General features: G+C 45.0%; 1 protein-coding gene and 1 long non-coding RNA gene across 4 annotated transcripts in view; one reads left to right on the top strand and one right to left on the bottom strand.

Annotated features, from left to right (window-relative positions):
* Positions 1 to 6,429, top strand: part of LOC134909628 (la-related protein 6-like) — a 97,158-nt gene extending 90,729 nt beyond the window's left edge. For all 3 annotated transcript variants that reach the window (XM_063916710.1, XM_063916700.1, XM_063916719.1), the window contains one exon: positions 4,707 to 6,429. In XM_063916710.1, the coding sequence (XP_063772780.1) occupies positions 4,707 to 5,777 (1,071 nt within the window). In that variant the 3' untranslated portion in view covers positions 5,778 to 6,429. The remainder of the gene's footprint in view (positions 1 to 4,706) is intronic.
* Positions 1 to 20,976, bottom strand: part of LOC134909640 (uncharacterized) — an 84,107-nt gene that overhangs the window by 44,882 nt on the left and 18,249 nt on the right. Inside the window, exon 2 of the long non-coding RNA XR_010175990.1 lies at positions 17,213 to 17,391. This is a non-coding gene — a long non-coding RNA (uncharacterized LOC134909640). The remainder of the gene's footprint in view (positions 1 to 17,212; positions 17,392 to 20,976) is intronic.

Raw genomic sequence — 20,976 nt, 5'->3', positions numbered from 1 at the left:
TGGCTGTTGAAACCTCTGTCCTAAAATCCAGAGGATTTTCACAACAGGTAATTCAAACCATGCTTAGAGCAAGAAAGCTTTCTTCAACTCGTATTTATCATCAGATATGGCAGGCCTATATTCATTGATGTAGCGAAAGAGGTATGGATCCAAGATCTTTTAAAGTATCCAGGATTTTGGATTTCCTCCAAGCAGGAATGGATAAGGGTTTAAAGGTGGCTTCCTTGAGAGTTCAAGTATCAACATTAACTGTATGGTTTCATAAAAAGATTGCTAACCTACAGGCAGGGCCGGCGCTACCATTAGGCAGCTGCCTATGGGCGCTGGCCACTGGAGGGCGGCATGCTCCAATTAAATATATTTAAAAAAATATATATATATTTTGATAAGTAAGCACAGACCAGGGGCGGCCGCGGCGAGGGTCTAGCCTGCCACAGCCGTCAGTCACCTCACCGGCGCCAGTGTATTGATTTCCCTGCTCCCTGTCTCTAACAGAAATAGACGGAGCTGCGCGTATGAGAGAGCAGGTCAGGAGACGGGCGCCGCCCACACTGACAGCCTAACACGCATCCTAGGCGCCGTCAGCACGAGCATGCCGTGCGCTTGTGTGGCGCCCGTCTCCTGACCTGCTCTCTCATACGCGCAGCTCCGTCTATTTCTGTTAGAGACAGGGAGCAGGGAAATCAATACACTGGCGCCGGTGAGGTGACTGACGGCTGTGGCAGGCTAGACCCTCGCCGCGGCCGCCCCTGGTCTGGGCTTACTTATCAAAATATTTTTTTTTAATTAATTGGAGCATCGATCTGAAAGGCAAGGGAAGTCTCCCTATCCCCTCCCGCCCCGCGCCTCCCTATCCCCTCCCTCCCTGACGCCCCGCGTCTCCCTATCCCCTCCCTCGCACCCCGCGTCTCACTATTCCCTCCCTGCCGCCCCGCGTCTTGCTATCCCCGCCCTCCCTGCCGCCCCGCGTCTCCCTATCCTCTCCCTCCCACCACGCGTCTCACTATCCCCTCACTGCCGCCCCGCGTCTCGCTATCCCCTCCCTCCCCGCTGCCCCACGCCTCCCTATCCCCTCCCTCCCTGCCGCCCCGCACCTCCCTATCCCCTCCCTCCCTGCCGCCCCGCGTCTTCCTATCCCCTCCCTCGCACCCCGCGTCTCACTATCCCCTTTCTGCCGCCCCGCACCTCGCTATCCCCGCCCTCCCTACCGCCCCGCACCTCCCTATCCCCTCCCTCCCTGCCGCACCGCGTCTCCCTATCCTCTCCCTCTCACCCCGCGTCTCACTATCCCCTAACTGCTGCCCCGCGTCTCGCTATCCCCTCCCGCCCGCGCCTCCCTATCCCCTCCCTCCCTGCCGCCCCGCGCCTCCCTATCCCCTCCCTCCCTGCCGCCCTGCATCTCCCTATCCCCTCCCTCGCACCCCGCGTCTCACTATCCCCTCCCTGCCGCCCCGCGTCTCGCTATCCCCGCCCTCCCTGCCGCCCCGCACCTCCCTATCCCCTCCCTCCCTGCCGCCCTGCGTCTCCCTATCCTCTCCCTTCCACCCCGCGTCTCCCTATCCCCTCCCTCCCACCCCACGTCTCCCTATCCCCTCCCTCCCTGCGCCTCCCGATCTTGGAGTTGCCTACAGCAGCGGCAGCTCTGGAGACAACAGGCAGCGCTGTTACCTCTATTTCCGTGCCCTCAGCATCTCCGGCAGCATCTGCTTCCTCCGGGACTGAGGAACCAGGACCACTAAGGCGAGAGGTGGGGGGAGTTGTGCTTGGTGGCAAGTGTCTGGGCAGCTCACCCCCAGATCACTTGGACTGCAGCTCCCCCCTTGTGATCTGGGGGTGAGCTGCAGTCCAAGTGATCTGGGGGTAAGCTGCAGTCCATGTGATCTGGGGGTGAGCTGCAGTCCAAGTGATCTGGGCAAGATCACTTGGACTCCAGCTCACCCCCAGATCACTTGGACGCAGGGACAGGGAAAAATAAATTAAAATAAATGTAAAAAAATGATATATTTATATCACAGCTGCCCGCCTCCCACCGCTGACCAGCGCTCACTTCTGCACGCTGCACCGCCATTGAAAGCTGACCACCGCAGACCACAACTGGCGGTGGTCAGAGGGACATCAACGCCGCAGCGAAGAAGGACAGCTTAGTACCGCCGCATCCCCCGCAGACCATGGCAAAAGTTCTCTTTCTACTGACGATGACGTCAGCTAGAAGAGTGTCAGATTTAGGAGCACTGTCATGTAAGTCTCCTTTTCTGATCTATTACCCAGATAACCAGATTTAGTTTTGAGAACTGCGTTATCATCCAAAGGTGGTCTCAAAGTTTCACCTGAACGAAGAAATTGTAGTCCCGGCTTTTCAGGTACCGGGACTTTCTGCGGGAGAAGCGTAGCTGAACGTAGTCCGTGCATTAAGAATTTACGTAGATCGTACTAGTGCCATCAGAAAGACAGATTCTCTCTTCATTCTCTACGGATTTCACAAAAGAGGATGACCTGCTACTAAACAGACGCTAGCAAGATGGCTTTGAATGACTATTTCAGAAGCATATTCTCGTGCTGATCTCCCTGCTCCGGCTAATGTCTCTGCACACTCTACACATAGGGTAGGTCCTTCATGGGCAGCACAACATGGTGCTTCAGCAGAATAGATTTGTAAGGCAGCCACATGGTCTTTCATTAAAACATTCATTAGACATTATGCCTTGGATACTTTTGCCTCTCATGACGCGGAATTCGGGTGAAAGGTTCTCCTAGCTAATCAGGAGCGTCCCCCACCACTAATAATAGCTTTGGGAATCCCAATTTTATCCTGTGGATAACCTGTGTACCCAGCAGGAGAAATATATAGTTATGGTAAGAACTTACCGTTGATAACGGAATTTCTCCTATGTTCATAGGTATCCACAGGGATCCCACCCTGATTTGAAGATCTTTATAATCACTAAACCTCTTCCCTCTTGTATGGAAGGGTGTGCATGTGTGTTCTTATTGCCTGAATAGGGTTCTACATGATGCTCCTGCCTAATTGCTGTGAAAACAACTGATTTGACTGAGTCGGTGGGCGGGATTATATGGATGAGCCCGATGCATCCTGGGAGGCCAGAAAGCTCGTGACTATTTGGTGCCATTTCCGCTGTCGCTTCGGCATATCCCAATGTTATCCTGTGGATACCTGTGGACATAGGAGAAATTCCGTTATCAACGGTAAGTTCTTACCATAACGGGGTGTGTGTGTATATACACTGCTCAAAAAAATAAAGGGAACACTTAAACAACACAATGTAACTCCAAGTCAATCACACTTCTCTCTGCATGATGTGCAGGGTGGGGTGATCGCATTTATCGGCCCCCATTAATTGACTTCAGATACTGTATATAGATGTCTTGCGGTCTCAAACTGTAGCATCAGAAGGTGTCCCAAAACATCTGTTGACTGTCCAACCCAAGGATGTTTTTGGTGCTTTCATTCTAGGAAACCTAAGTAGACTTTTTTTTTTTCTTCTTCTTCTTCTGTCAGCCACTAGGGGACACTGGCACAACTTCAAGACCGTGGGGTGGTGATGGTGGCTTACAGGGAGCTGGCACTTTAAATAATCTAAGAAGTGAAAAAGACTCCTCCCACCCCATCATCCCTCAGTTATGAATTAGCTGACAGGAGACGGGAACAAGAGAACAGAAATATACGAGGGAAGAGAGCACACAAAAATTAAACAGAACAATGAAGGCAAGAGAACAGCGACAGGCAGGCAGCCAGTGTCCCCTAAGGCTTCCAAAAAAGGGATTTATCGGTAAGTGCCAGCTCCCTGTAAGACACACTAATCTCCCCACAGTCGTGAAGTTGATTTATCGGTAAGTACCAAAATCCCCCCCCCCCCTCCCGGGCAGATTGTGCTCTGACGCATCAAAACAGACCTTTAATTTTAGCATTTATTTATTTATTTACTTATTTTGTTTAAATTTTGGTATCTTAGGTAGTTCGTTTGCTGTGTTCCACTTTTTATATTGTGGACTGTTTTTATTTTCTGTAACATTTGGGGACAGATTTAATTAGCTGCAGGGTTTTATTGAACAGCCTGGACCTATTCAATCAGGTCTTGCATCTATCTCCATGCGCTAAGCCACAAAGGGTGCACTTTAAAGCCTCGGGAGCTGTGAGGAAAAATCTGCAATAAATTCACTATCTGGGCTTTATAATGAGGGGAAACTCATAGATTCCAGCACTTTAACATGAAATGTATCCAAAGAGATGGATAGTGGCACATATTGCTCAAGCACCCACAGAGCGGATTGCTAGGCCAAGAATAGTTATGTAAAGAACTGTCAAAAGGTGTCTGCAGACAAGCAGCTGTTTCTGCCTACAGGATATTTGGACCACAACATGTGCAGATTGCTTTTGAAAAAGCTTTGTAGAAATGGTTCTACCTTTTTATTAGATCTAATAATCTAAAAAAAACTCCTTACAAAATTGCGTAACACAAACTAGTTATATTTTTAGTATAAGGAATAAATATTTTGTCTTGTCATTTTGGGCTGATGCCTCTGGCAGCATAATTTTCAGTTAACCTCTGACTGCTATAGCATATAATGATGAAATGAGAAAAGAGACTCCAAAATTTTATACAGCCAATATCCACTGCTAAGCGTATACTGTAACTTAAATCTAACTATTTTGGCTTAAGTCCAATTTTTGTCCTAACTTTTTGCAGATTAGGTCCCTGACTCGAGATTGGAGGAAAACCTTGTATGCGCTCCAGTTTTCTGACATATTGGAGGTTAACTTTGAGGAAACAAAAGTGAGGCGAAAAACTCCAGTTCCAGATTGTCTCCTTGGGCTTCCTCCTACCAAATTACTATTGGCCTGGAATCTAGATAATGAAAGGAAAATCCCTCCTGGAAAGCCGCAAAAGAACTTCTTGGAGATTGCTACATCTCTTTTTGCATCATTTGGAGTCATCACTTCCATACGCATCTTAAAACCTGGCAAAGAGGTACCATGTGATGTTAAAAAATATATATTTCGATATCCTGAACTAGCTACAAAAATCTGTGCACTTGTGGAGTACGAGAACCTAGAGGGAGCCAGAAAAGCAGTAGATGCATTCCGTATGAAGGAAAGTAGTGATGATGATAATGCTTTCAAGGTAATCCCAGTGAGTCGTCGAGGAACATGCAAGAAAAGTAGCATGGAGTCTGATGAAAGCGAAAACGCTGACTTGCCAGATAAAAAGTTATCTAAGAAACATACTAAAGTTCTAAGGAAGTTGCAGCACACCACTGAAGATCCTTCTTGCTACAGCTCATCAGAGTCGGACAGCATGCCAGCTTCCCCAGTTCTGGCACCTCGTTGTCTCTCTGCTATCAATTTTTCAATCCCTGATATTACGTTCAGGCCAAATTCTTTCAGCAGCCCTCGCTCTAGTCCAATGCTAGTAAATAAGTGCTTCTCCCAGACATATCACAGTCTTTCACCCTTGGCCACAGATTTAGGTAGTCGAGTTTTTGCTAGCCCTGGAACAAGTCCAGAAATATATCGTCGGCTTCCAGAACATTCTAATGACAGTGGTATTTATTCTTCCAGCCCTTGGGTGCAGCGACGCAAAGCTGCTGCTCACAATCTACGTATGGAAAACAAGATACACTGTAGCCCTTTGGCAGTGAAGAAGATGCCAGTTTCCCATGGGCTTCCCAGTGGGATACTTCGTCTACCGCATGGGCCAGATGGAAGTAGAGGTTTTCATAACAGCATTGGCAGGGGAAAACTTATACTAAGACATTGAGATCATGTAGTGTTACTGTCCCTGTTAGATTCTTACTTCAACCTAGAACCTAAATGTCTTTTGCATTGGACTGGTTCAGAAATTTTCTGCATACTTTGCATTTGAAATCTCTACTTGTAGCTGTTTTGACATTCAGATCACTGAATGCATTTACATGTTGGCTTTTAGGGGTAAATTTACTAAAGTACGGATTATTAGAAATGGAGACGTTGCCTGTAGCAACCATTTAGATTCTAGCTATTATCTTCTAGAAGGTGCTATATAAATAAGTAGAATCTGGTTGCTATGGGCAACATCTCCAATTCTAAAAACCCACACCTTAGTAAATATACCCCTTAAAGTCCACATATGTCTAAGGCTCAATGTTAATGTATTATGTAATTTAAGAAAACTCTCACAAGTTTCACCTAAATGAGTAAAGTAGTGTGCTTGGGTAATTAAAATGTAACTTTTCAAGCCAATAATTTTCTTAAGTGGCTTTCAACCTGAAATGATGGTCTTTAAATGTAGAACTCACTAATGTGTGCAAGGAAAAAAGATAAATAAAACAAAAACCGGATTAGACCTTTTATTCAAGGGACAACTATTGTTTACCTTTTATTATTATGTTGGAAAAAAGTTTATGGATGTTAAATAAATAAATTTGCAAGTAGTTTTGATTTCGGTACTCTTAACACATTTGGAGATGAATGTTTTCTCTATAGATGAATTGGTGTGTTAGATACCAGTGATGTGTGTCTATAATGAAACGGCAAATGGTTATGTATAGAGATGTGCGCTGACCTCTGTATTTTTTTATTTTGGATCTGCATCTCTCTCCATGTTTTGGATCTGTATTTTGGTTTTGTCAAAAACACCCTTGCGTGTTTTGGCCCTTTTTTTTTTAATTTCTTTAAACTCCTAAAAACAGCTAAAATCACATTTGTTCCTACAGTATTAACTAGTGATGTGCACCGGACATTTTTCGGGTTTTGTGTTTTGGATTCGGTTCCGCGGCCGTGTTTTGGATTCGGACGCGTTTTGGCAAAACCTCACCGAATATTTTTTGTCGGATTCGGGTGTGTTTTGGATTCTGGTGTTTTTTACAAAAAAACATAAAAAACAGCTTAAATCATTTGGGGGTCATTTTGATCCCATAGTTTTATTAACCTCAATAACCATAATTTCCACTCATTTCCAGTCTATTCTGAACACCTCACACCTCACAATATTATTTTTAGTCCTAAAATTTGCACCGAGGTCGCTGGATGGCTAAGCTAAGCGACACAAGTGGCCGACACAAACACCTGGCCCATCTAGGAGTGGCACTGCAGTGTCAGGCAGGATGGCACTTCAAAAAAATTGTCCCCAAACAGCACATGATGCAAAGAAAAATTAAAGAAAAAAGAGGTGCAAGATGGAATTGTCCTTGGGCCCTCCCACCCACCCTTATGTTGTATAAACAGGACATGCACACTTTAACGAACCCATCATTTCAGCGACAGGGTCTGCCACACGACTGTGACTGAAATGACTGGTTGGTTTGGGCCCCCACCAAAAAAAGAAGCAATCAATCTCTCCTTGCACAAACTGGCTCTACAGAGACAAGATGTCCACCTCATCATCATCCTCCGATTCCTCACCCCTTTCACTGTGTACATCCCCCTCCTCACAGATTATTAATTCGTCCCCACTGGAATCCACCATCTCAGGTCCCTGTGTACTTTCTGGAGGCAATTGCTGCTGGTGAATGTCTCCACGGAGGAATTGATTATAATTCATTTTGATGAACATCATCTTCTCCACATTTTCTGGAAGTAACCTAGTACGCCGATTACTGACAAGGTGAGCGGCTGCACTAAACACTCTTTCGGAGTACACACTGGAGGGAGGGCAACTTAGGTAGAATAAAGCCAGTTTGTGCAAGGGCCTCCAAATTGCCTCTTTTTCCTGCCAGTATACGTACGGACTGTCTGACGTGCCTACTTGGATGCGGTCACTCATATAATCCTCCACCATTCTTTCAATGGTGACAGAATCATATGCAGTGACAGTAGACGACATGTCAGTAATCGTTGGCAGGTCTTTCAGTCCGGACCAGATGTCAGCACTCGCTCCAGACTGCCCTGCATCACCGCCAGCGGGTGGGCTCGGAATTCTTAGCCTTTTCCTCGCACCCCGAGTTGCTGGAGAATGTGAAGGAGGAGATGTTGACGGGTCACGTTCCGCTTGACTTGACAATTATCTCACCAGCAGGTCTTTGAACCTCTGCAGACTTGTGTCTGCCGGAAAGAGAGATACAACGTAGGTTTTAAATCTAGGATCGAGCACGGTGGCCAAAATGTAGTGCTCTGATTTCAACAGATTGACCACCCGTGAATCCTGGTTAAGCGAATTAAGGGCTCCATCAACAAGTCCCACATGCCTAGCAAAATCGCTCTGTTTTAGCTCCTCCTTCAATGTCTCCAGCTTCTTCTGCAAAAGCCTGATGAGGGGAATGACCTGACTCAGGCTGGCAGTGTCTGAACTGACTTAACGTGTGGCAAGTTCAAAGGGTTGCAGAACCTTGCACAACTTTGAAATCATTCTCCACTGCACTTGAGTCAGGTGCATTCCCCCTCCTTTGCCTATATCGTGGGCAGATGTATAGGCTTGAATGGCCTTTTGCTGCTCCTCCATCCTCTGAAGCATATAGAGGGTTGAATTCCACCTCGTTACCACCTCTTGCTTCAGATGATGGAAGGGCAGGTTCAGGAATGTTTGGTGGTGCTCCAGTCTTCTGTACGCGGTGCCTGAATGCCGAAAGTGGCCCGCAATTCTTCGGGCCACCGACAGCATCTCTTGCACGCCCCTGTCGTTTTTTAAATAATTCTGCACCACCAAATTCAATGTATGTGCAAAACATGGGACGTGCTGTTATTTGCCCAGATGTAATGCATGCACAATATTGCTGGCGTTGTCCGATGTCACAAATCCCCAGGAGAGTCCAATTGGGGTAAGCCATTCTGCGATGATCTTCCTCAGTTGCCGTAAGAGGTTGTCAGCTGTGTGCCTATTCTGGAAAGTGGTGATACAAAGCGTAGCCTGCCTAGGAACGAGTTGGCGTTTGCGAGATGCTGCTACTGGTGCCGCCGCTGCTGTTCTTGCTGCGGGAGGCAATACATCTACCCAGTGGGCTGTCACAGTCATATAGTCCTGAGTCTGCCCTGCTCCACATGTCCGTGGTTAAGTGGACATTGGGTACAACTGCATTTTTTAGGACACTGGTGAGTCTTTTTCTGAGGTCTGTGTACATTTTCGGTATCGCCTGCCTAGAGAAATGGAACCTAGATGGTATTTGGTACCGGGGACACAGTACCTCAATCAAGTCTCTAGTTGGCTCTGAATTAACGGTGGATACCGGAACCACGTTTCTCACCGCCCAGGCTGCCAAGGCCTGAGTTATCTGCTTTGCAGCAGGATGACTGCTGTGATATTTCATCTTCCTCGCAAAGGACTGTTGGACAGTCAATTGCTTACTGGAAGTAGTACAAGTGGTCTTCCGACTTCCCCTCTGGGATGACGATCGACTCCCAGCAGCTACAACAGCAGCGCCAGCAGCAGTAGGCGTTACACTCAAGGATGCATCGGAGGAATCCCAGGCAGGAGAGGACTCATCAGCCTTGCCAGTGACATGGCCTGCAGGACTATTGGCTTTCCTGGGTAAGGAGGAAATTGACACTGAGGGAGTTGGTGGTGTGGTTTGCAGGAGCTTGGTTACAAGAGGAAGGGATTTAGTGGTCAGTGGACTGCTTCCGCTGTCACCCAAAGTTTTTGAACTTGTCACTGACTTATGATGAATGTGCTGCAGGTGACGTATAAGGGAGGATGTTCCGAGGTGGTTAACGTCCTTACCCCTACTTATTACAGCTTGACAAAGGCAACACACGGCTTGACACCTGTTGTCCGCATTTGTGTTGAAATAATTCCACACCGAAGAGGTGATTTTTTTTGTGTTTTGAGCAGGCATGTCAATGGCCATATTCGTCCCACGGACAACAGGTGTCTCCCCGGGTGCCTGACTTAAACAAACCACCTCACCATCAGAATCCTCCTTGTCAATTTCCTCCCCAGCAACACCCATATCCTCATCCTTGTGTACTTCAACAGTGACATCTTCAATTTGACTATCAGGAACTGGACGGCGGGTGCTCCTTCCAGCACTTGCAGGGGGCGTGCAAATGGTGGAAGGCGCAAGCTCTTCCCGTCCAGTGTCGGGAAGGTCAGGCATCGCAACCGACACAATTGGACTCTCCTTGGGTATTTGTGATTTAGAAGAACGCACAGTTCTTTGCTGTGCTTTTGCCAGCTTAAGTCTTTTCATTTTTCTAGCGAGAGGATGAGTGCTTCCATCCTCATGTGAAGCTGAACCACTAGCCATGAACATAGGCCAGGGCCTCAGCCGTTCCTTGCCACTCCGTGTCGTAAATGGCATATTGGCAAGTTTACGCTTCTCCTCAGACGCTTTTAATTTTGATTTTTGGGTCATTTTACTGAACTTTTGTTTTTTGGATTTTACATGCTCTCTACTATGACATTGGGCATCGGCCTTGGCAGATGACGTTGATGGCATTTCATTGTCTCGGCCATGACTAGTGGCAGCAGCTTCAGCACGAGGTGGAAGTGGATCTTGATCTTTCCCTATTTTAACCTCCACATTTTTGTTCTCCATTTTTTAATGTGTGGAATTATATGCCAGTATCAATAGCAATGGCCTACTACTATATTTACTGCGCACAACTGAAATGCACCACAGGTATGGATGGATAGTATACTTGACGACACAGAGGTAGGTACAGCAGTGGCCTTCCGTACTGCTATATATAGTATACTGGTGGTCACTGTGTCAGCAAACTGCAAAACTAAAATGCACCACAGGTATAGAATGTAGATGGATAGTTTACTTAATGAATGACGACACAGAGGTAGGTACAGCAGTGGCCTTCCGTACTGCTATATATAGTATACTGGTGGTCACTGTGTCAGCAAACTGCAAAACTAAAATGCATCACAGGTACAGAATGTAGATGGATAGTATACTTAATGAATGACGACACAGAGGTAGGTACAGCAGTGGCCTTCCGTACTGCTATATATAGTATACTGGTGGTCACTGTGTCAGCAAACTGCAAAACTAAAATGCACCACAGGTATAGAATGTAGATGGATAGTATACTTAATGAATGACGACACAGAGGTAGGTACAGCAGTGGCCTTCCGTACTGCTATATATAGTATACTGGTGGTCACTGTGTCAGCAAACTGCAAAACTAAAATGCACCACAGGTATAGAATGTAGATGGATAGTTTACTTAATGAATGACGACACAGAGGTATGTACAGCAGTGGTCTTCCGTACTGCTATATATAGTATACTGGTGGTCACTGTGTCAGCAAACTGCAAAACTAAAATGCACCACAGGTATAGAATGTAGATGGAGAGTATACTTAATGAATGACGACAGAGGTAGGTACAGCAGTGGCCTTCCGTACTGCTATATATAGTATACTGGTGGTCACTGTGTCAGCAAACTGCAAAACTAAAATGCACCACAGGTATAGAATGTAGATGGAGAGTATACTTAATGAATGACGACACAGAGGTAGGTACAGCAGTGGCCTTCCGTACTGCTATATATAGTATACTGGTGGTCACTGTGTCAGCAAACTGCAAAACTAAAATGCACCACAGGTATAGGATGTAGATGGATAGTATACTTAATGACGACACAGAGGTAGGTACAGCAGTGGCCTACTGTACCGTAATGCTATATATTATATACTGGTGGTCACTGGTCAGCAAAACTCACTGTACTCCTCCTATATAATATTATACTGGTGGTCCCCAGTTCCCACAATAAAGCAGCACACTGAGCACAGATATAGAGTGTTTTTCAGGCAGACAACGTATACTGGTGGTCACTGTCAGCAAAACTCTTCACTGTACTCCTGCTATATAATACAGCTGCTCCCCAGTCCCCACAATTAAGCAGTGTGAGCACAGATATATGCAGCACACTGTGAGCACAGATATGGAGCGTTTTTTTCAGGCAGAGAACGGATAACTGGTGGTCACTGATCAGCAAAACTCTGCACTGTACTCCTCCTATATACAGCTGCTCCCCAGCCCTCCCCACAATTAAGCAATAGTGCACAGCACAATCAAGTTCAACAATAACTGAGAGGACGCCAGCCACGTCCTCTCCCTAACATTTCCAATGCACGAGTGAAAATGGCGGCGACGCGCGGCTGCTTATATAGAATCCGAATCTCGCGAGAATCCGACAGCGGGATGATGACGGGGAGAATCCGAGTATGCCTCGGACCCGTGTAAAAAGGGTGAAGTTCGAGGGGGTTCGGTTTCCGAGAAACCGAACCCGCTCATCACTAGTATTAACCTCAAGTACAATACATTAATTTCCATTCAAGTTTGACCACCTCACAATATTGTTTTCATTGAGTTCAAGCCTAAAGGTTGCACCGAGGTATCTGAATGACTAAGCTTAGGAGACAGCAGTTTGTGGCACAAACAGGATCTATTTAATTTGCTTGCTGTCGGGATCCCGGGGGCAGTATACAGACACTGGAATCCCGACAGCTGGCAATGCCTTCAGCTGGAATACTGGCGGTACAAGGTTATTCCCACTCGAGCGTGTCCACGACACCCATAGAGTGAGAATAGAACCTGTGGCGAGCGCAGCTGGTATATCATACTGAATCCACACAAATGTGTGGCAGTTCAACTTACAACAAGGCACAAATAGGGGAAAGAGTGGCACTGCAGTGGCAGTCAGGGTGGCAGTTTGATAAACTAAGAAAATGATTGTCGTCTACACAAGGTTTCCTCATGAAATTTGTATTTAATTTTCATGAACATCTTTAACACATTTTGGGGAAGTAACCTCCTATGCCGTTCGCAGTCAAGGTTCCCAGCTGTACTGAAAACTCTTTCTGAGTACACACTGGAGGGTCTCAGCTGTGTGTGAGGATGCCATGTCAGTGGGAATAGTCGGATCAGATTTAACAATAGGGCAGTTGCTACATCACCAGTGTGGCGGGCACTGTGGAATAATATAAACTATGGCACTATGTGGAATAATACTTTCAGTCAACCGCTGACCGCAAAGTTCCCACCATTGGCTACAATGGAGCGCATAGGCGCTACATTGTATCACTGCCGTGTGCTGCCTGACAGACACTACAGGAGCACACAGCCAATCAGGAGGGTGCCACGACGTGGCGCTCCCTGATTGGCTGAAGGGCCCCTCTTTGACAGGAGTCAGGGGGGGTCCTGGCAGTCGGGGAAAGGGGTCCCATGTGTAAACATGGGACCCCTTTCAGTGCGTGGTCGGGTTTGCGTTTTATTTTTTTGACAAGTACGTGGATTATTCAAAGGCCGGATTCTTCACTGGATTATGTGAGTATAATTTTTTTCACAGGTACCCCTAGGATTCTACATGGAGAAGAGGACCGAGCCTCATGGGAACATAGGTAAGTATGTGTGTATGTTGGTGTGCACGTATGTAATAAAGTTGTACTGTCACGGTGTGTGTGTCCTGTTTTTATTGGGTTATTTTTTTTAGTAGTAGTACTACAGGTACCAGCGGGCCCGGTTTTCCACCGCATGCTGGTACTTGTGATTCTCCAAGTACCAGCTTGCGGGGGAGGCTTGCTGGGACTTGTAGTACTGCTACTAAAAACAATATTCACAATTTCACACTTGCCTATCAGCCCCCCATCCGCCGCTCTTGGATGGGGGGGGACAGCCTCGGGCTTCACCCCTGGCCCTTGGGTGGCTGGAGGGGGGGACCCCTTGATTGAAGGGGTCCCCACTCCTCCAGGGTACCCCAGCCAGGGGTGACTAGTTGGGGTTTTAATGGCACGGCCGCAGGGACCGATATCAAAGTGTCCCCCGGCTGTGGCATTATCTCCCCAGCTAGTGGAGCCCGGTGCTGGTTTCAGAAATACGGGGGACCCCTACGCTTTTTGTCCCCCGTATTTTTGGAACCAGGACCAGGCGCAGAGCCCGGTGCTGGTTGATTAAATATGGGGGAACCCCTGTCATTTTTCCCCCCATATTTTTTCAACCAGGACCGGCTCAAAGAGCCCGAGGCTGGTTATGCTTAGGAGGGGGGACCCCACGCAATTTTTTTCCCGTTTTAACACTAAACAGACCCTTTCCCATAGATAAACATGCACAGATCTCACTGATCCGTGAATGGTTATCCAAACTCGACTGGAAAAAGCAGGTCTATTTTATTGCTGCTTTTTTTAACGAATCGAAAAAAAAACAGACCCGCACTTGAGCACTCAGAAACTAACACCCAAATACGAATGAATAGTGAATGCCCGTATTCTATGAAATAACAGCCGCGTTTGACCGATGGTCTATTCATTTGTATTTGTGAATGTTGTCATTCAAACCATTACGAATAGTCCAAACACTGCCGAGATTTGTGCTTGGTGAATTCCCGGATTGGGACTTAGAAAAAAAAAACACAAATCGTCCAAACTCGGATTTTTAGTAAATACTGGCCTAGGTTTCTTCAATTAAACCCATCTTTGCTGTAAGTCTCCAATGCCTCTCTCTGACAAGAGGCTTAGTCAGGATATCAGCCATCATGTCCTCTGTTGGGCAATAGTTCAACTCTATAATGCCTTGTTCTTGTAGATCCCTCAGAAAATAATGCTTAACATCAAAATGCTTGGTTCTTGGATTTACTCTCTCTGTTTGTGCTAACACAAAGCATCCTTGATTATCATCATATCTTGGGTTCTTCTTAATGCATTCCTAGGTCTGACAGTAGTTGCATTAACCATATCACTTCTTGACTAGCGTGAGCTGCCGCAATATATTCAGCCTCTGTAGATGACAGTGCTATGGAAGATTGTATCTTGCTTGTCCAACTGATTATTCCTTCTCCGATTGAGAATAAATATCCACTTGTGGATTTTCTGTCATTTGTGTCTCCAGCCCAGTCTGAGTCAACATGTCCTGTTAACTTGTGACTTGTACTTGCTGAGAGTTTAAGCTTCTTGTTAATTGTTCCTTTAAAATAACAAATTACTCTCTTAACTGTATTCCAGTCCGTATGTGTTGGTTTGTAAACCTTTCTGCTTAGGATCCCAACTGCTGTGGAAATGTCTGGTCTGGTGACAGTTGCAATGTATAATAATTTACCCATAGCTTTTCTTGTAACCGTTCACTCTGATCATTTGATTCTTTTACATAACTTGTCTCCATAGGAGTGCTTGCTATCTTTGCTTCTTGCATTCTGAACTCCTCAATGGCTTCCTGAATCTTACATTTCTGATTTAATGTGAATGCTGCATCATCTTCTCTTGAGATTTGCATTCCCAAATAATGTGTTATGTGACCCTAGGTCTTTTGTTTCAAATTCACTGTTTAGTTCTTGTAGTAGTTCAATTTCATCTCCTCCTTGTTCGAAACAAACTAGTAAATCGTCCACGGAAATTAATACATAGACCCATCTTTCTTTTATTAACTTTGTATAAAGACAGGGGTCTGCTTTACTTATGATGAACCCCTTCTCCATCAAGACTTCATTGATCTTTGTATTCCATGCTCTTGCTGCTTGCTTTAGACCATTATATGCTTTTGTTAAGCTTACATACGTGATCTGGTTCTTGAGAATTCACAAAACTTGGTGGTTGTTCCAGTTATGTCTTCCTTCAGTACACCATGTAAGAAAGCAGTCTTCACGTCGAAATGTTTCACTTGCATACCTATTATGGCTACTGTTAGAAGTAAGGTTCTAATGGTGATGTGCTTCACAACTGTGGCAAACGTTTCATAATAGTCTTCTCCAAATTTCTGTGAATATCCTTTAGCAACTAATCTTGCCTTGTATCTTTCTACTTTTCCTTCAGTATCATACTTGACCTTAAAAGTCCATTTACATCCTATGTCCTTTTTATCTGCTGGTAGTTTGGTCAATGTCCATGTCTGGTTGTCTTTCATTGATTCCATTTCTTCCTTTGCGGCTCTTAGCCATTTCTGTGCTTCTCTTTCTGGAAAGGTAGCAATTTCTTCCCATGATGTAGGTTCTAGTATGTTAACAACTGTTGCTTTGTAAGATACTGTAAACGTACGTGTGCTTTTCCTTTATTTTCTCTTGAAGAGCGTCTCACTCCTTCTGTTATACTTTCCTGAGTGTCACTAGTATCTGTCCTATGTTGTACCTTGACTTCTTGAGTGATTTCTACTTCATCTGTTCCTTTGTATTCTGTACTTTCCTCTTCAATTGAGTTTGCTGGAATTATGACATCATCTCTTGCTTCTTCCATGAATGTCACACTCTGTTACTTCATAATTATTTTTCCAATCTTTTGATCTAAGATTCTGTAGCCTTTTGAATGTTCACTGTAACTGACTAGAACTCACTCTACTGCTCGGTTCTGTAACTTGCTCCGTTTTTCTGCTGGAATGTAGGCAAATGCTCCCAAACCAAGGAACATGTTCTCCGCACCATGCAGGACATTGTGCTTGTACCCCTGTCACCCACTGTCTTCCCCTACCTTACGCTTTCACCCTCTGCCTTTTCTTGTCACCAAATTCCATGTGGCATATTGTAAGCTAGGTTAGAGTGGAGGAGGTGGCCTAAATTATATTGGCACCTGGGCCCCCCACTCACAAGTTCCGCCACTGATTTGGCACATTACTGTAAATCATCATATTAACACAGAAGTTGGCAATTAGCACTAATACACCTTTCACACCACACAAACCGGTATCAACCCGGCATATTACCGTGATGACCCTGGTCAGTGTGCGGTGTGAAAGCACCAAGTCTGAATTCCCGGATCGCCTCACCCGATAAATCAACCCGGGTTATAAGCAGTGTTATTCCCGGGTTGAATACCCGGTCAGTGGCTGCATAAAAGGATTCCCGGGTCGATGGGACCCATTTACTAAATAGGGAGAAGCGGCGCGGAGATGAGCTCGCCGCCTCCACCTCCATCCCCAGCTCTGCCCCTCGCTGCTATGGCAACCGAGCAACCCAGCAAAAGGGGTAGGAGAGTCTCCAATGCCGGATCTCACCCGGGAAGGACCCGTTTCCAATTCCCGGGTGGGATCCGGCATTGGAGATGTGAAAGGGGTATAATTAAACCCCTATATAAACACACATGAGTTATCTTACTTTAAAAAACAAAAACAAAAAAACAATTGAATTTGCAATCCAAATTTACTAAACTCAGAAAAGTGAATCCCCCCCCAAATCCCCCAAAAGCCTGGCTAATCTACAAAATACATGCATATACATATAAATAAATATATATTATGGGCCATTCAGGTTCTTGTACATTGGGCAACTCTGGGTTGGCTAATTTGTGTAACTGACTACATTCATTTGTGTCTTTTGTACATTCATAACATTAACCTGAATGTTACAAACATTATCCAAAGACTGTTTGTTCCAACGTTGTGCTGGACCTGCTGCCATTCTTGTGTGTCTACAATGTTGCCTGCTGCTGTGTCCTCTGTTGGCTCAATTGGAACTAGAAGCGTCAAGATGATGTCCTCCTTATCCAAAAACTGTTTGACGATCGGTGCTGGTGGGATCACAAGTAGCACCTGTAAAGTGAATATTAACAGTAAGTAATAACGCTTGTTAACTTAATTTTTGTGCTAAAATAACAATTGTTATCGTGTAAATGTTACATGACGGTATAGATGTTGACCCATGGCCTAATTGTACTTTTCTTTGTTTTGTATTTGTTTAGGACTCCCCAACTTCATCATCCTCTGTTTGTGGAAGTCTCCTTATGGCAGGAGCCTTCTTCTGTAGTGCAGCGGAGGAAAGAAATATAAGAATGTTTTAGTGACCTTTTTTGGTTTAAAGTACATACATCTGTACCAGAGTACGCATCATTTTCTCTAACAAACAACGTCCACTATTTGTTAATGGACTTTAATGTACAACTGTACTATTTAGTGGATTTCTACACATTTGCAAATTGCAGTTCCTCTGCTAGGCTTCCCCACACATCCAGCAACCACGTTCACCCAATGTCGTCAGGATAGTCCCTCACACCGCACCAATGCGTTTCAGGTCTGTTCCAGACCCTTTTTCAAGGTAAGTGACACTTACCTTGAAAAAGGGTCTGGAACAGACCTGAAACGCGTTGGTGCGGTGTGAGGGACTATCCTGACGACATTGGGTGAACGTGGTTGCTGGATCCAGGAAGCTGCTAACCCGGGAGGCCAACTGGAGCTATTTTAACATCTTATGCGATTGTGAGGATTTATGAGTCCTCAAAAGCATCCGGTTACCCTGAGGGGAAATCTATCAAGAGGAGGACCACTCTAAAGAAAACAGAAGGATCCTTTTATGATATGCTGAAGATACAAGTGATTCACAGGAAAGTATACAGCTAAAGTGTTTCCTTGATTTTCAAATCTGCCTGAATCTATGTGATTTATATGTAGTTTAGAGGAGTGCCCCAAATCTTTCTCACCGATTTTCTGTTTCATGATTGCTTTGTTTGTGGGGGTGAAGGAGACCCCACTGTGTGTGTTTTTGATTGAGGCTGCACCTTAGTTTTGCGCACTCATTTGATACCAGTCTTTTCTGTATAGATTTCCCCACACTTCATCTTGGGATCGCATTGTGTAGTATTTAATCAGTAAGTTTAACAAACTAAAAAAGGGTATAACACTAAGTGCAGACTGAATTAGGTTGGCGTAGTTAAAAGGTAAAAATGTACTTTGTTACTCACCAGGTGGTGTGTGAGATGTTGGATAAAGTAATGGAGCTGGACTGTTGGTCCACCCCCCTGTTCATCGTGATTTATGCAGCTCCTCTGCCATCTTTGCATTCAGGACCCTCTTGACATCATTCAAATGCTTTTTGCAGTTCTCAACAGAGCACCTGCAACAACAGCCTTTACCCCATCACAGGCCACCTGCCATAAAGCCTTCTTATGGACCATGGTTGTGCAGTGTGCCTCTGGTCCTAGGATCCTACCATGCACTGGCATAACTGCACACATCAGTGCACAGTTCTCCTCCATGGGGAGCTGTCCTTTGAGATGATAGGACTCCAGGTTATAGGTCCTGAAGTCCTATCTGTGCATGCTTGGGCTCATGTGTGTGCCACAGGGGGTGCTAGGAGGGATCCAATTGGATTCCTCTCAGTAGGGAAACGGATAGATTCTGAGGCTTGTATGCCTATAGGCGTCTATCGCATTCTGGGGCTTGGTGCATATGCAGTAAGTGGCCAGAGGTTTGGCCGCATTTTTAACCTGGGTGCATCCTGCCCATGGAGAGTGATAAAGAGGAGAGAGCTAAAGTGCCAGCTCCTAACTGCCATATTAAATTTGTGTTTGACAAAAAGACAGGAGCTGATTGGTTGGTACTTTCTCTCTCCACTTTATTACTCTCACAAGGCTTAGTCCATCTCCACTCCTAAGTGAAGCAGACATTCCACCCTGTTTTTGTCTTCCTAGTGGCAGATACAGCAGGCTCTACCCATACCACCTCTATCTCGTGCTCCTCATCACCCTCCTCTTCAACCTCAGACTGAGTCCCTCTGACCTGCTCCTCCTCTTCCTGACTCTGCTCACCTCCAACTCTGAGCCTAAATGACATGCTGTTAACTGCCAAACACAATTAATACCTCACAATGGGGCAGATGTATTAACCTGGAGAAGGTATAAGGAAGTGATAAACCAGTGATATGTGCAAGGTGATAGAGGCACCAGCCAATCAGCTCCATTATGTAAATTAACAGTTAGGATCTGATTGGCTGGTGTCTTTATCACCTTGCACATATCACTGGTTTATCACTTCCTTATGCCTTCTCCAGGTTAATACATCTGCCCCAATGCTCCTTCACACTCCTACAGTCTCCTTTCCAAAACCTATCAAAGAAAACAAATGGCAGAGGTGCTACTTATATAGGGCCAGGGAGATAGAAATTAGGCAAATTTTGGGGATTAATGGCTTCCTTGGTTTCAAACTAACATGCTGCATGTAATTAATCTTGTGTTATGATTTGCGAGATTTTAGCGGCTTTGCTGCCTGAAATCTTGTATACAGGTGATGCATGTGATTTATGTAAGCACCTTGAAACTTGCAGTCTATTACATACTGTGCAGTTCGGAACATTCTTACACTAAACTTGAAGGGAGTAAGTGCGAGTTTGCACTCGCAACAAAACTTGGACCTGATTACATTTTGTTTCCTGTCTCAGCACCTGCTGGATCTCAATTTAATAATTTTTTTTAGTTTGGGTCTGCAGTTATCAAGCCTGTAGTTGTATCTGGGGATGCAGCTGCTGGGCCAAAAAAGACCTTTCATATCCAAACAGTGCTAGGATACAAATGAACAAGATGTGCCAGTTTAATCGCTGCAATTCAATTATACTATATTTTATTGAAAAGTAACTTTTTTTTTTTTTTTTTTATTATATAATATACAGTATGTGGGGGCCATATTGTAAATGGATTGCTAGAACATGGAGATTGAAATAGAGATCCAGCTCAATTTATCTTTTTAAATTGATTACAAAAAAATAAGATTTGATTTAAAAAATAAAATTGTAATTAAATGGAAGTTGCTTAATCAATGTATTGGCCCATCACAAGTGCGTTGACAGGAGCGGTTACATCTTGAGAAGCCAGAACAAAACAAATTCCTTCAGTATACTGCAGTGGACCAGCAAAAGAGACTTGCATCCTACATAATAGTAAAATGCAGGGATCTCTGTTACATACGTTTGCAAATGTATTATAACTAAGCCACCAACCACATCAATGTGTCTCTTTGGGTCATATATTCATGTATTTTTAAATTGAGAACCAACTCTCCTGGAAGCGCCCCAAGACCCTACAATATTGCACTACATGAATCAGCATACCCTCCAGCTACTGATCCCATACAGTGATAAACAGAAATTAAGTTGCACTGGTGTATCACTGTTCTGAGAGGCATGTATAATTCAATTTGTCCTGATTGATTTTAATTTAATCAAAAGTAGTGTCCATTATCATTACTGAATTTGTTGTGGATCATACTGTAGGTTTTTTTTTTAATGAAGAAAGACTGACATTTGACATTGAGCAAGATTCATGTGATTTGGAACGGTTACTCCTAAGCTTTCTTCTTCACACATGAACTTTTCTACTAGTAGAAGACCTTCCATTACTTATACAAGTG

Source organism: Pseudophryne corroboree, chromosome 1, assembly GCF_028390025.1.
Source record: "Pseudophryne corroboree isolate aPseCor3 chromosome 1, aPseCor3.hap2, whole genome shotgun sequence".
Classification (NCBI taxonomy): domain Eukaryota; kingdom Metazoa; phylum Chordata; class Amphibia; order Anura; family Myobatrachidae; genus Pseudophryne; species Pseudophryne corroboree.
This window is presented reverse-complemented; position numbering and strand designations above follow the sequence as displayed.